Source organism: Geotrypetes seraphini, chromosome 3 (genome assembly GCF_902459505.1).
Source record: "Geotrypetes seraphini chromosome 3, aGeoSer1.1, whole genome shotgun sequence".
In the NCBI taxonomy this organism is placed as follows: Eukaryota; Metazoa; Chordata; class Amphibia; order Gymnophiona; family Dermophiidae; genus Geotrypetes; species Geotrypetes seraphini.
The window spans coordinates 219,307,340-219,319,405 of NC_047086.1; the positions used below are offsets into that span (position 1 = coordinate 219,307,340).

Sequence of the window (12,066 nt, forward strand, 5' to 3'; positions counted from 1 at the left end):
GAAAAGCCAAAGTCAAAATTCATAACAGTTTAAAATATTGAAAATTGTCCAGCAGGGCGTTTACGGCATTTTGCCTGATTATTTGACAAAAGTGCCTGCCATTGTACAAACCATCTAGAGCACTGAGGTCTGAGAACCATTTGCTACTTGAAACGGGCATACTAAACACAGTTTGTTATGTGCGAACAAAGAAATTCTGTTTCTCCACTGCTGGACCTGCTCTTTGGAATGCTCTAACAGACACATTAAGATTTTGTGGAAATCTGCTACATTTTAGAAAACAGTTTTGCACAAGCATTTTTCTGCTAGCTGTATCTTATTTTATACTGAATATCTAATCATTTATTAGATTGAGAATAATGTAATGTTTATATTTAGACCTCTGTCTCCTTTTGCTCTTGTTTGTGACATGAATGTTAAGATTTTTCTTGTACTCAAAGATTGTGTATGTTGATTGTGAGCCGCTTTGGCTGAAAGTGGAATACAAATGTTTCAAATAAATGGGATTAGAACTGAACATAAACAAAACTGAACAAAACCGCGCTAGTGGTTTTTTAGCGCGGATAGCCACGCTGACTGGCCCGTGCTGCTCCCAACGCTCATAGGAGCTCAATGAGCGTCAGGCGTAGCACAGGCCATTCTGCATGGCTCTCCGTGCTAAAAACCGCTAGCGTGGTTTCATAAAAGAGGGGGAAAGATCATGAACACAGAAAATGATGAAGATTTTGAGCTTGAAGGTGATAGACTAGAAGTTGTAAAGAATTTTAATCTCCTGGGCTCTTTTATAAACAAATAAGCAACTAGCAGGGAGGAAATACTCCACAGAATAGCATTTGGTAGCTCTTCAATGAAGGCTCTTAACAAAGTATTCAAAGGCAAGGAGGTAACACTCCAAACAAAGACTTGTCCAGGCACTCATTTTCTCAGTGGTCAGTTATGGATGCGGAAGCTGGACACTACAGAAACAAGACAAAATGAAGATTGACTCATTTGAGCCTTGGTGCTGGAGAAGGATTTTAGGCATGCTGTGGACCACCAGAAGAACTAACAAATCGATTCTGGAAGCGATCAAACTGGCTATGTCCCTTGAAGCCCAAATGATGAAGTTACGACTGTCTTATTTTGGTCGCACCATCAGAAGAGAGAGATCACTGGAGAAGGACATCATGTTTGGGACGATCAAAGGAACCAGGCGAAGAGGGTGACCTGCAATCAGATGGCTGGACATATTGAAAACAACCATGAGGATGACACTAGAGTACCTTTCTGGACTAGCACAAAACCGATTTTCTTTTTTGATCTGCAATTCATCGTCACTAGGACTTGAGCATGAGTCAATGGCACCTAACAACAAGTCTGTCCCCATACCATTTACAACAAAGGTCACTAACCAATTTTGGAGTCGGTCCAGAGGATTGTTACAAAATTGGTTAGTGGCCTTTGTCATAAATCGTATGGGGACAGATTTTAAGAACTTAATATGTATATTCTGGAGGAAAGATGGGAGAGAAAGGGATATGATGGAGACATTTAAATATCTCCATGGTGTTAATATACAGGAGGTGAGCCTTTTTCAAATTAAGGAAAATTCCATACGGAGAGGGCATAGGATGAAGTTAAGAGGTGATAGGCTCAGGAGTAATGTAAGAAAATACTCCTCTACAGAAAGGGTGTTAGATGCGTGAAATAATCTCCTAGTAGAGGAGGTGGAGATTAAGACTGTATCTGAATTCAAGATATTGTGGGATCTCTTAGGGAGAAGATAATGGATAGTGGGGAAGGGCAGACTTGAGGGGCCTTTAGGCCTTTATCTGCCGTCATGTTTCTATCATGTTAACTGAGACTTGACGTGATGCATTCTTTTGCAACCTGGGCACTGTAGTAGTAGATGGCACGACAGTTTATCCTATGAACCTTTAAAAACTAGGGTTATCGGATTTTCCGCCTGGAAAATCCGGACCCCTAGGCCCGCCCAATCCCACCTATCCTTGCCCCCACCCCCAACCCCAGTTCTGCCTCATCATGCCCCCAATCCCGCCCCCAGCCCCACCGCCTGCTCTTTTCGGTCAGGACATCTGCGCAAGTGATGCGAAGCAATGACATCACGCACATGATGTCATTGTGCTGTATCCGTCCATGCCCTCCTGCCCGAAGGAAAGCTTTTCAAAACCCGGACCCCCAGACATGTCCTCAAAAGGAGGACATGTCCGGGGAAATCCGGACGTCTGGTAACCCTATTTAAAACCCTAGCAGGATGCAGTAGATGGTGAAGTGAGGTAAACTGGCAACATCCACAACGGGAAACCATCCCACTTCAGAGTGTCCAGTATAGAGAAGAGGGCCACAGGGTCTCCAAAAGCCACTTGATGAGACATTAATTTAGTAATTACAAAACTTAAAGGGTGATGATGTCAATCCTTGGCCCTTATTTTCACCCCCTCTTTGATGTATTGCTGATCATTTACTGTTGTTTTCTAGTTGTGTAAAACAATTTAAATAAAACATTAGCTCCTTTCTCGCGATGACTGTAGCTGCCGGTCCACCCCACTCTGACGTACTAGCTCTGGAGCAGAGTCGGCAGCCGCGTGCTGGAAGGTCCCACGATGACACCAGGCTTTGCTCCGGAAGAAGTAAGTTATGTCGGAGGGGGTTGACCCGGCAGACGCAGGGAGTTGTGGCAAGGACCCACGATGACTGCGTCTGCCGGGTCCACCCCCTCCGACATAACTTCCTTCTTCCAGAGCAAAGTCGGCAGACGAGTCATCGGGGGACCTTCCTGCACCTCAGCGCAGCTGCTGACTCTGCTCTAGAGCAGTGTTTTTCAACCTTTTTACACCTCTGGACCGGCAGAAATAAAAGAATTATTTTGTGGATCGGCAAACTACTAAGACTGAAATTTAAAAAACACATTTCAGCCCCGTCTCCGCAAGCTTAGTCCCCGCAAACCATCTGATCCCATCCACATAAGTCTCATTTATGATTTTATATTGAACATATTTTATTAAAGTATAAAAAGAAACAATATTCTGTACAATTGTCATTTTATAAATATACAGAGCAAGGACCAACAAAACCCCTGTCTCCCCTCCCCTTCACATATATCCCCTCTACTATCAAGAAAACTGAACAAGCCAAATTATTATAGAATGCTACACAGAAATATCATGCTAACAGAATACTGCAGTCACACATGACAGGAATAGTGTTAGGGGAATGCCCCCTGGTCCGAGAGAGCCCTAAGCCAGCTGGAAGCTAAAGAAGCACTGCCTGGGCTTTGCAGTCCCCAGTTATGTCTATAGCAGGATACATATTTCAAATCTGATATTCTAATGACAAAATAGAAATAAAATGATTTTTTTCTATCTTTTGTTGTCTCTGGTTTCTGCTTTTATCTTCTTTTCCTTCCAGCGTCTGCCCTTTCTCTTCAATCCAGCATCTGCCCATTCCATCCACTGTCTGCCCCTTCCAGAAACTGTCTGTCTCCCCCTGCCATCTTTCCTCTAGACCCCCCCCCCTTTGGTCTGGCATCTATCATCTTCCTTCTGTTCCCTCATAGTCTGGCATCTTTCTCCTTTCATCTCTGTTTCCCTTCCCCCTGTGGTTTTTAGCATCTCTCTCTTCTCATTTCCTCCGCTCAGATCTGATATCTCTGTCTCCTTCCCCGTTCTCTGGCATCTCTCTCTCTTCCCTTTCCTTCTCTGGTCTCTTTATTTTCTGCGTCCGTCTAAATTAAATTCTTTCTTACTATGCAGTCCTCAAATTCCCTCTTTTCACTATGTCTACCCACAGCATGCCACTCCTTTCCTTCACCCCTCCACTATCTCACTAACTCTATCTTCTGCCCCCATCCAGCATATGTCCTTTTTCTTTATCCCTCCTTCCATCCAGTATGTGTTCTTTCTTCACTTCCATTCAGCATTTGCTCTCCCTTCTCCCCACTTCCATCATCTGCCCCTTCTCCCCACTTCCATCATCTGCCCTCTTCTCTCTCTTTTCCCCCACTTCCATCATCTGCCCTCTTCTTTCTCTTTTCCCCCACTTCCATCATCTGCCCTCTTCTCTCAATCTCTCCATCCACCACAGGCCCATCTTTCTCCCTTCCTCACCTTTCCGATTTTGACAACAAGATCGGCAAACGCCTCCCCCCTTCCCCCCCCCGCAACAGCACTCAAGTTTGGCCTCCTTCTCCTGGCATCAACAGAACTTCAGATCGGCAACAGGTGCTCAAAAGCTTCCCTCTGACAGAGCTGCCTGGGCGGAAACAGGAAGCTGAGTCAGGGGAAGCTTTTGACTGAGTACCTGTTGCCGATCTGAAGTTCTGTTGATGCCGGGAGAAGGAGGCCGAACTTGAGTGCTGTCGTGGGGGGGGGGCACCAATGCCGCTGAGTGCCGTCGCCAAGGGGGAGGGTGCCGATGCTGCTGAGTGCCGTCACCATTGCAGCCCAGGAATTTTCTGGACCTGGCCAGCTGTGCACCCCCCCTAAGGCTGCACCTGGGACGGATTTCCCCCCCCCCTTGGTACGCCACTGACGAGGACAATTATTTCTAATCCTCTTTTCTTTTTTTTTCCCCCTAGATTATTGGTAACTGTGTGTCCCTCCTGGTCCTAAGCTCTGCACTTCCCATCTTCTCCAGAACATTGGGTGAGTAATCTAGGGAAAGCAAAACTCTCCAGTCTCTCCACAAAGTGGCGCCAGCATCTCTTCTGTCTGCACCTAGATTGCAAAGAGATGACTATTGTTAGAGGGTTATGGATTTGCTATAATGCTGTTCTGTGATATAACGAAAGCTGTTTACATTTATTATAGTGAAGTCTGCAATCTCCTATGGTAGCTCAGTGCTTGAAGTTGTGTGGCAAGTTTATATGTTTGTTATCAGACTTGATATAACACTCAAGCTTACAACAGTTCCTAGTGGTAACGATTTTCAAAATGCTGTAAGCTTTTAAAAAGAGAAGAAAAGGAATGCCATAAAATATAGGAGAGACCAACACACACTCAAAGAGAAAAATAAAAAAAACACATGAGATGCACAGTGCTACTGGGAATATCCCTCTCGAGTCACTTGTTCATTGATTTTGGGAGCCATTAGCAAAATTGTGTAACGTTTAAATAGTGTTTTTTCCCCTTTAAATATGCACATCCGGGAGGGGGGAGGTGGGGGATGACAGGTTAATGAATTTTGAATAATTGATATGGATGATTATAGATATTTTAGAACATAAGAAATGCCATCTCCGGATCAGACCTTCGGTCCATCAAGTCCGGCGATCCACACACGTGGAGGCCCAGCCAGGTGTACACCTGGCGTAAATTTTTAGTCACCCATATCCTTCTATGCCTCTAGTAAGGAGATGTGCATCTAGTTTGCTTTTGAATCCTAGGACGGTCGATTCCGCAATAATCTCCTCTGGAAGAGCATTCCTGGTGTCAACCACTCTCTGCGTGAAGCAGAACTTGTCCCCCCTTAGCTTCATTCCGTGTCCTTTTGTTCGTGTCAAATTGGACAATGTAAATAGTTTTTTTCTGCTCTATTTTGTCGATTCCTTTCAGTATTTTGAAGGTCTCGATCATATCCCCTTTTCTCAAGGGAGAACAAATCCCAGTCTCTTAAGTCGATCCTCGTATTCCAGTTTCTCCATACCTTTTATTAGTTTTGTTGCTCGTCTCTGCACCCTCTCCAGCAGTTTTATATCCTTCTTTAGGTTGGAAGACCAATGTTGGACGCAGTATTCCAAGTAGGGTCTGACCATTGCTCTATAAAGTGGCATTATGACCCTCTCCGATCTACTCGTGATTTCCTTCTTTATCATGCCCAACATTCTATTTGCTTTCTATGCTGCCGCCGCACATTGTGCTGACGGTTTCAGGGTCCTATCTATCAGTACACCCAGGTCCTTTTCTTGTTCGCTCTTACCCAGAGTTGCACCTGACATTCTATACTCGTGTTTCTTATTCTTTCTGCTTAAATGCATTACTTTGCATTTCTCCACATTAAACTTCATCTGCCATTTCTCCGCCCATTTCTCTAACTGACACAAATCACTCTGGAGTTCCTCGCTATCCTTCTGCGATCTGATTGCCTGGCATAGCTTTGTATCGTCTGCAAACTTGATGATCTCACTGGATATTCCTTCTTCTAGGTCACTGATATAAATATTAAATAAGATCGACCCAAGTACCGAGCCCTGGGGTACACCACTAGTCACTTTCTCCCAGTCAGAGAACTTCCCATTTATGCCCACTCTCTGTTTTCTGTTCTCCAGCCATTTGCCTATCCATCTTTGTATATCCCCCTCTATTCCATGGCTTTGTAGTTTCCTGAGAAGTCTATCGTGTGGAACTTTTGTCGAACGCTTTCTGGAAGTCTAAGTATGTTATGTCCACCGGTTCTCCACTATCGATTTGTTCGTTCACAGTCTCAAAAAATTGAAGTAAATTTGTTAAACATGATTTCCCTTTCCTGAAGCAATGTGTGGGCATTGTGATTGTTTAGGGGGGAGGGGGGATTAATTCTGAAATGGATATTACAAGAATATTAAGTATGATATTTGAGTATATAAATGTTATATTTACTGTTACACTTATTGTAAGTATTGAAAATAATAAAGAAGTGGGGGAAAAAAATGTTGATGCTAGCAGCCTGGTTCCACCCTGGTTAAGGTGGAGCCCATATTTGCGGAATAAACTCCTCCCTTCCCCAGTGGAATGGCCTGTCCAAAGGCCTGCTGAAAGTAGGGGAACCATCCCAAAGAGTGAGATTACTTTGCTAAGGAGTGAGATTTTTTCAAAGGATATGTCCTGATTTAAATGTAGCACTGCTTTGAAAATGAATCAAAGCAGCATTAAATGATACCGGCTGTTCTTTGGAACCTCTCATAGAATACAAAGAGGGGAGCAATTTGCATACATTTTTGAGCTGAAAATAGTCTTCCACCCATGAGTTAAAAGTACGTATATGGGTTTTCAGAGCATGTGTACTTCTTGCTGGAAAGGGAAAAGGGATGGGCAACTCTGGTCCTTGAGGGCCGGAATCCAATTGGGTTTTCAGGATTTCCCCAATGAATATGCATTGAAAGCAGTGCATGCAAATGGATCTCATGCATATTCGTTGGGGACATCCTGAAAACCCGATTGGATTCCGGCCCTCGAGGACCGGAGTTGCCCATGTCTGGGACAGGACAAAGGAAAGCAGTGGTTGGACCACTTGGTTTACTTCTCTAAGGCTTCCCTCTCACGACAGCATTGCACTATTGCTGAAGCCCTGATGAGTGAGGAAACGGGGATCAGAATGGGACAGTGAGAAAGCTTTCAATCGTGTGACGCACTCCTAATGAGTGAGACATGGCATCTCTGCATGCAGTAGCAAAGTAAGGGGGGGACGGATAGCCCCAGGCGTCATCTTGGTGGAGGCTTCAGCATCTCTCCTCCTCTCTGCCCCCACGCCTTCGGTTCCCTGCCATCGTACATCCAGTTTTTTGTTGGTGAGCAGCAGCTCAACCTGCTGCTCATGCCGGCCTCGGCGCTCCCCTCTGGCATTACTTCCGGGTCCTGCAACTAGGAAATGATATTGGAGGGAGAGCCAACATTGGTGCGGGCAGCAAGTTAGATGCTGCTTGTGTCGGGGAGCTAAACAGGTATGAAGGGAAGGGGAGCACACATGGCGGGGGAGGTGGAGAAGAGGGCAAGAGGGGTGCCACTGCCCTGAGTGCCTCCTACCTTTGCCCAAGCCATTGCCTGCATGGTATACAATAAGCACTAAGAACATAAGAATTGCCGTTGCTGGGTCAGACCAGTGATCTATTGTGCCCAGCTGTCCGCTCACGCAGCCTTACCGGCATACGTTCTGGTTCAGCAGGAACTTATCTAACTTTGTCTTGAATCCCTGGAAGGTGTTTTCCCCTATGACAGACTCTGGAAGAGCGTTCCAGTTTTCTACCACTTTCTGGGTGAAGAAGAACTTCTGTACATTCGTACAGAATCTCTCCCCTTTCAATTTTAGAGAGTGCCCTCTCGTTCTCCCTACCTTGAAGAGGGTGAACAACCTGCCCTTTATCTACTAAGTCTATTCCCTTCAGTATTTTGAATGTTTTAATCATGTCCCCTCTCAATCTCCTCTGTTCGAGGGAGAAAAGGCCCAGTTTCCCTAATCTTTCACTATACGGCAACTCCTCCAGCCCCTTAACCATCTTAGTTGCTCTTCTTTGGACCCTTTCGAGTAGTACCGTGTCCTTCTTCATGTACGGCGACCAGTGCTGGAGGTAGTACTCCAGGTGAGGGTGCACCATGCAGTTGTGATACACTTTAGAAGTCATTTTTGTTATTTAAAAAGGACTTTCATAACCCTGTGGGAAATTTTTAATAAAAGTACACAATGATGGAAGTGCACACTTCTATACAACCCTTATGTAGGAGCATTTTGTTCGGAGCAGGTTTTGGACTGAGCTTGGATGGAATCGCAGTTTTCTTGAGTTTTTACAAAGCATAATTACAAAGTGTCCTTCCACCTAGCAAAGCAGCAGAAGTGCCCAGATCGAAGGCACAGAGGCAGGAAACAGGTTTATGTCCACGCATCTACACCCTCTTCCACTCGCATGCTTGATTATAGGACACCAGTTGGATGCCCTGTTGGCATTTTGTGGACACCTGTGGGTAGGTGCTGATATCTGTACATGTAGCGCTCTGCTCTGCTCTGCTTGAATCTGTATAAACAGTAAATAGACACCTTTTATGACTCCTCACTCAGTCCTGGTTTAAAACTAAAAATGTATATTCCTCTTTTCCTATAAACTCAAGGGTAACTTATGCTACCCGAGTTCCCATTTCTATTTTCCTTTTTCTTTTAAGTCCTCAATGGATGTTTTCCTCTTTCCCAGGCAGTGGAATAGCCAGATGCCCAATTTTGGGCAAGTCTAAGGTTAAAAGTGGGTGGATATGACAAACGTACCCCCAACAATTGGATATCTCTCCATTCCACTCCACCACCCTCTGCCCACTTTCTGGTACCATTTTAAAGCTTTCATTTCTTCACTGGACATAAGCAGCGACTCAAACCTGCTGCTTGCACTGGCTCCGAGCTTTCCCACTGACCTCATTCCACCCGTGTGGAAACAGGATGATGTGTCAGTAGGAAGGCTCAGGGCCAGAGCAAGCAGCAGGTTTGAGTTGCTGCTGGTAAAGAAAGTGTAGTTAATTACCTGTAACATAGGTTCTCCGTGGACAGCAGGATAGTCAGCCACATATGGGTGTTGTCCCAACAGCTCCCAATTTGCGGATAAGCTCTCCAATAGCTCAGAGAGATTTTTTTTTTTTTTTTTCCTCTGAGCACGTGCAGTGCCCGGGACTCACTGAGCATGCCCGAGCCCTACCCATTTCCCCCTGCTTCCCCCTAATCCCCAGGATGTTCCTAGCTGTGGCCGGGTCGGCTGTATGGGGAGGCGGGTGGGTTGTGTGGCTGACTATCCTGCTATCCACGGAGAAACTACGTTACAGGTAAGTAACTACACTTTCTCCTAGGACAAGCAGGATGAGTCAGCCACATATGGATGACTCCCTAGCCAATGGATGTACCGACTGGACCTGCACCTTAGCGCTCTGTGCATCCCTTGCCTGGCTGTGGAGGCCGAGCCGGGCAGGGTAATCAGGCGAAGCAGGTGAAGTTGTGGGAACAAGGTTTTAGATAAAATGCTGTGTTAACTGAGCAATAATACTCACAGAACAGTGAAACTGGTCAATGACAATCAATGAACAGTGAGAAACCAACTGGTCAACAGTGACAATTCGTACTTGCATGTGAGAATTCATACTTGCCTATTCCACATTCAGTCTAGACAGGAGTGCTGGAAGACCTACTTAACTCACAGAACAGCGAAACTGGTCAATGACAATCAATGATCAGTGAGAAACCAACTGGTCAACAGTGACAATTCGTACTTGCATGTGAGAATTCATACTTGCCTATTCCACATTCAGTCTAGGCATGAGTGCTGGAAGACCTACTTAATCAATATCTATAACACCCTACTTGATCAGTGTTTGTCAAGGCTGTGCTAGTGGTTGCTGTCCCTCCCGGGAGGGAAGAGCCACTTTCAAGACTGCTCGGCAGAATTCATTTGGAGCGTGGAATGCTATGTCGAGGCAGTAGTGCTTGGTGAAGGTGTGCATGGAGGACCAAGTGGCTGCATCGCAGATGTCCCCTATTGATGTGTGGTGCAGATGAGCCGTTGTGGTGGCTATGGCTCTGCGCTGGTGGGCGTGGGCTCCCACCTGCGGTTGACACTGCGCTTTTCTATAGGTGAAGGGGATGCACTTGTATATCTAGCGCGAGCGCCTGCGTTTGGTGGTCGGAAGTCCTGGTCTGATTTGGTCGTAGGAGACGAACAATTGAGGCTTGTCTAATCTGCTGCATAGTCAGGGCCCGCACACAGTCCAGGAGGTGTTGCTGAGGTGGCTGTGTGCCTCCCTGTGGGGAGATGTAGAGTGCCGGGAGGCACGCTGAAGCCACCTTCGGCAAGAATCGGGGGTGGGTTCTGGGTACCACCCTGTTCTCATGGAGGAGTGTGTCGGCCGACACGATGGTCAGGGTTTTCCCGGCCAGGAATACGGGATCTGCCTCCCCCAAAGGTTTGAAGGGGTCGAGGTGAGCTGATGCGGCACCAAGTTGAGGTCCCATCCAGGCGGTGGTGGTCTGACCGGTGGGTGCAGATTAGACAGTCCCTTCATGAAATTTTGTGATTACTGGATGCCTCGACACTGGTTTGTTGTCTAAGCCAGTGTGGTATGCCACGATTGCACTTAGGTGAACCTTGATGGAAGTGGGTTTTAGGTCCTACTGAGATAAGCTCAGTATGTACTGCAGGATGTCCGGTATGGGGCAGTTGTAGGGGTCTCACTGCGTGTCTGTGCACCGGTAGCGGAACCTTCTCCATTTTAACCCATAGCATTTTTTGGTTGAAGATCTTCTGGCTGCTATAAGAGTGTGCTCCACGTCTTGTGGTAGGTTCATCCTCTCATCATCCATGCGGTCAGGGCTAAGGAACGCAGGTCGTGGTGGAGGGTAAGGTTCCCATGTTGTGTTATGAGAACTGCACTGATCGGGAGAGGGGAGAGGTGAGTGAACCGCTATCCCTTGCCGGAACGGGAACCATGGTTACAGGGGCCCGGACAGGGCAATCATGATCACCGTTGCTCTGTCCTGAAGGATCTTCTGCAGGACTTAAGGTATGGCGGGTAGGCGTATAAGAGTCCGTGGTTCCAACTCACAGACAGACCGTCGGGGCTGAGACAGCGATGGGTTGATCTCTTTGCGCAGAAGGTCGAGTATTTTGAGTTCGGTTCAGTTGCAAACAGGTCGATGCTCGGTGTGCCCCAGGTGCTGAAGATCTTCTTCGTCGCCGTTAGGTTGAGACACCACTCATTGGGATCCAGCTGGTGGCTGAGGCTTTCTGCCAGGTCGTTCTGCTCCCCCGGGAGGTAAGTTGCCTGGATGGGGCATTGAATGGAGTTGGTGAACTCCCACATGCGGCAAGCTTCCTTGCATAGCAAGGCTGACCCTGTCCCTCCCTGCTTGCTGATATAGTGCATGGCCACCTGGTTTTCTGTTTGAGTGAGGACTGCCCTGCCTGTCACCCATTGTTTGAAGGTTTCGAGGGCATTCCCTATGGCCCTGAGCTCCAGTAGGTAGATATGGAGTGAGGACGCCTGTGTGAAGATGGAGAAGGTGTGTGCCCCCTCCATGTTTGGAGGCATCCATGGTGGCCACCAGCTGGTGATGTGGTGGTCTGGTTTCCCTTTCGCTAAGTTATCTCGGGCCGTTCACCAGTGAAGCGTCTTGTGTATGTGCTGGCGAATGGGTATCTGGGTGGTCAGAGGTTGGGTACACTGATCCCAGTGACGTCTGAGGTGCCCTTTCAGGGATCTCATGTGTAGTCTGGTGTGCTGGACAACAAGACCGCAGCCAAGACGCAGGAGGGAGCGTGCTGATGATGAGCTGCTGGCAGGGATGCACTGGGCCAGGTATGTCATGGCATCGATCTGGTAGTCCCGTAGGATGGCCTTGGTTTGTGTG

At 46.9% G+C, this 12,066-nt stretch overlaps 1 protein-coding gene across 1 annotated transcript in view; it reads left to right on the top strand.

The window, feature by feature from the left end:
• Positions 1–12,066, top strand: part of LMBR1L (limb development membrane protein 1 like) — a 122,745-nt gene that overhangs the window by 98,104 nt on the left and 12,575 nt on the right. Inside the window, exon 15 of the mRNA XM_033937404.1 lies at positions 4,577–4,643. Within this exon, the coding sequence (XP_033793295.1) occupies positions 4,577–4,643 (67 nt within the window). The remainder of the gene's footprint in view (positions 1–4,576; positions 4,644–12,066) is intronic.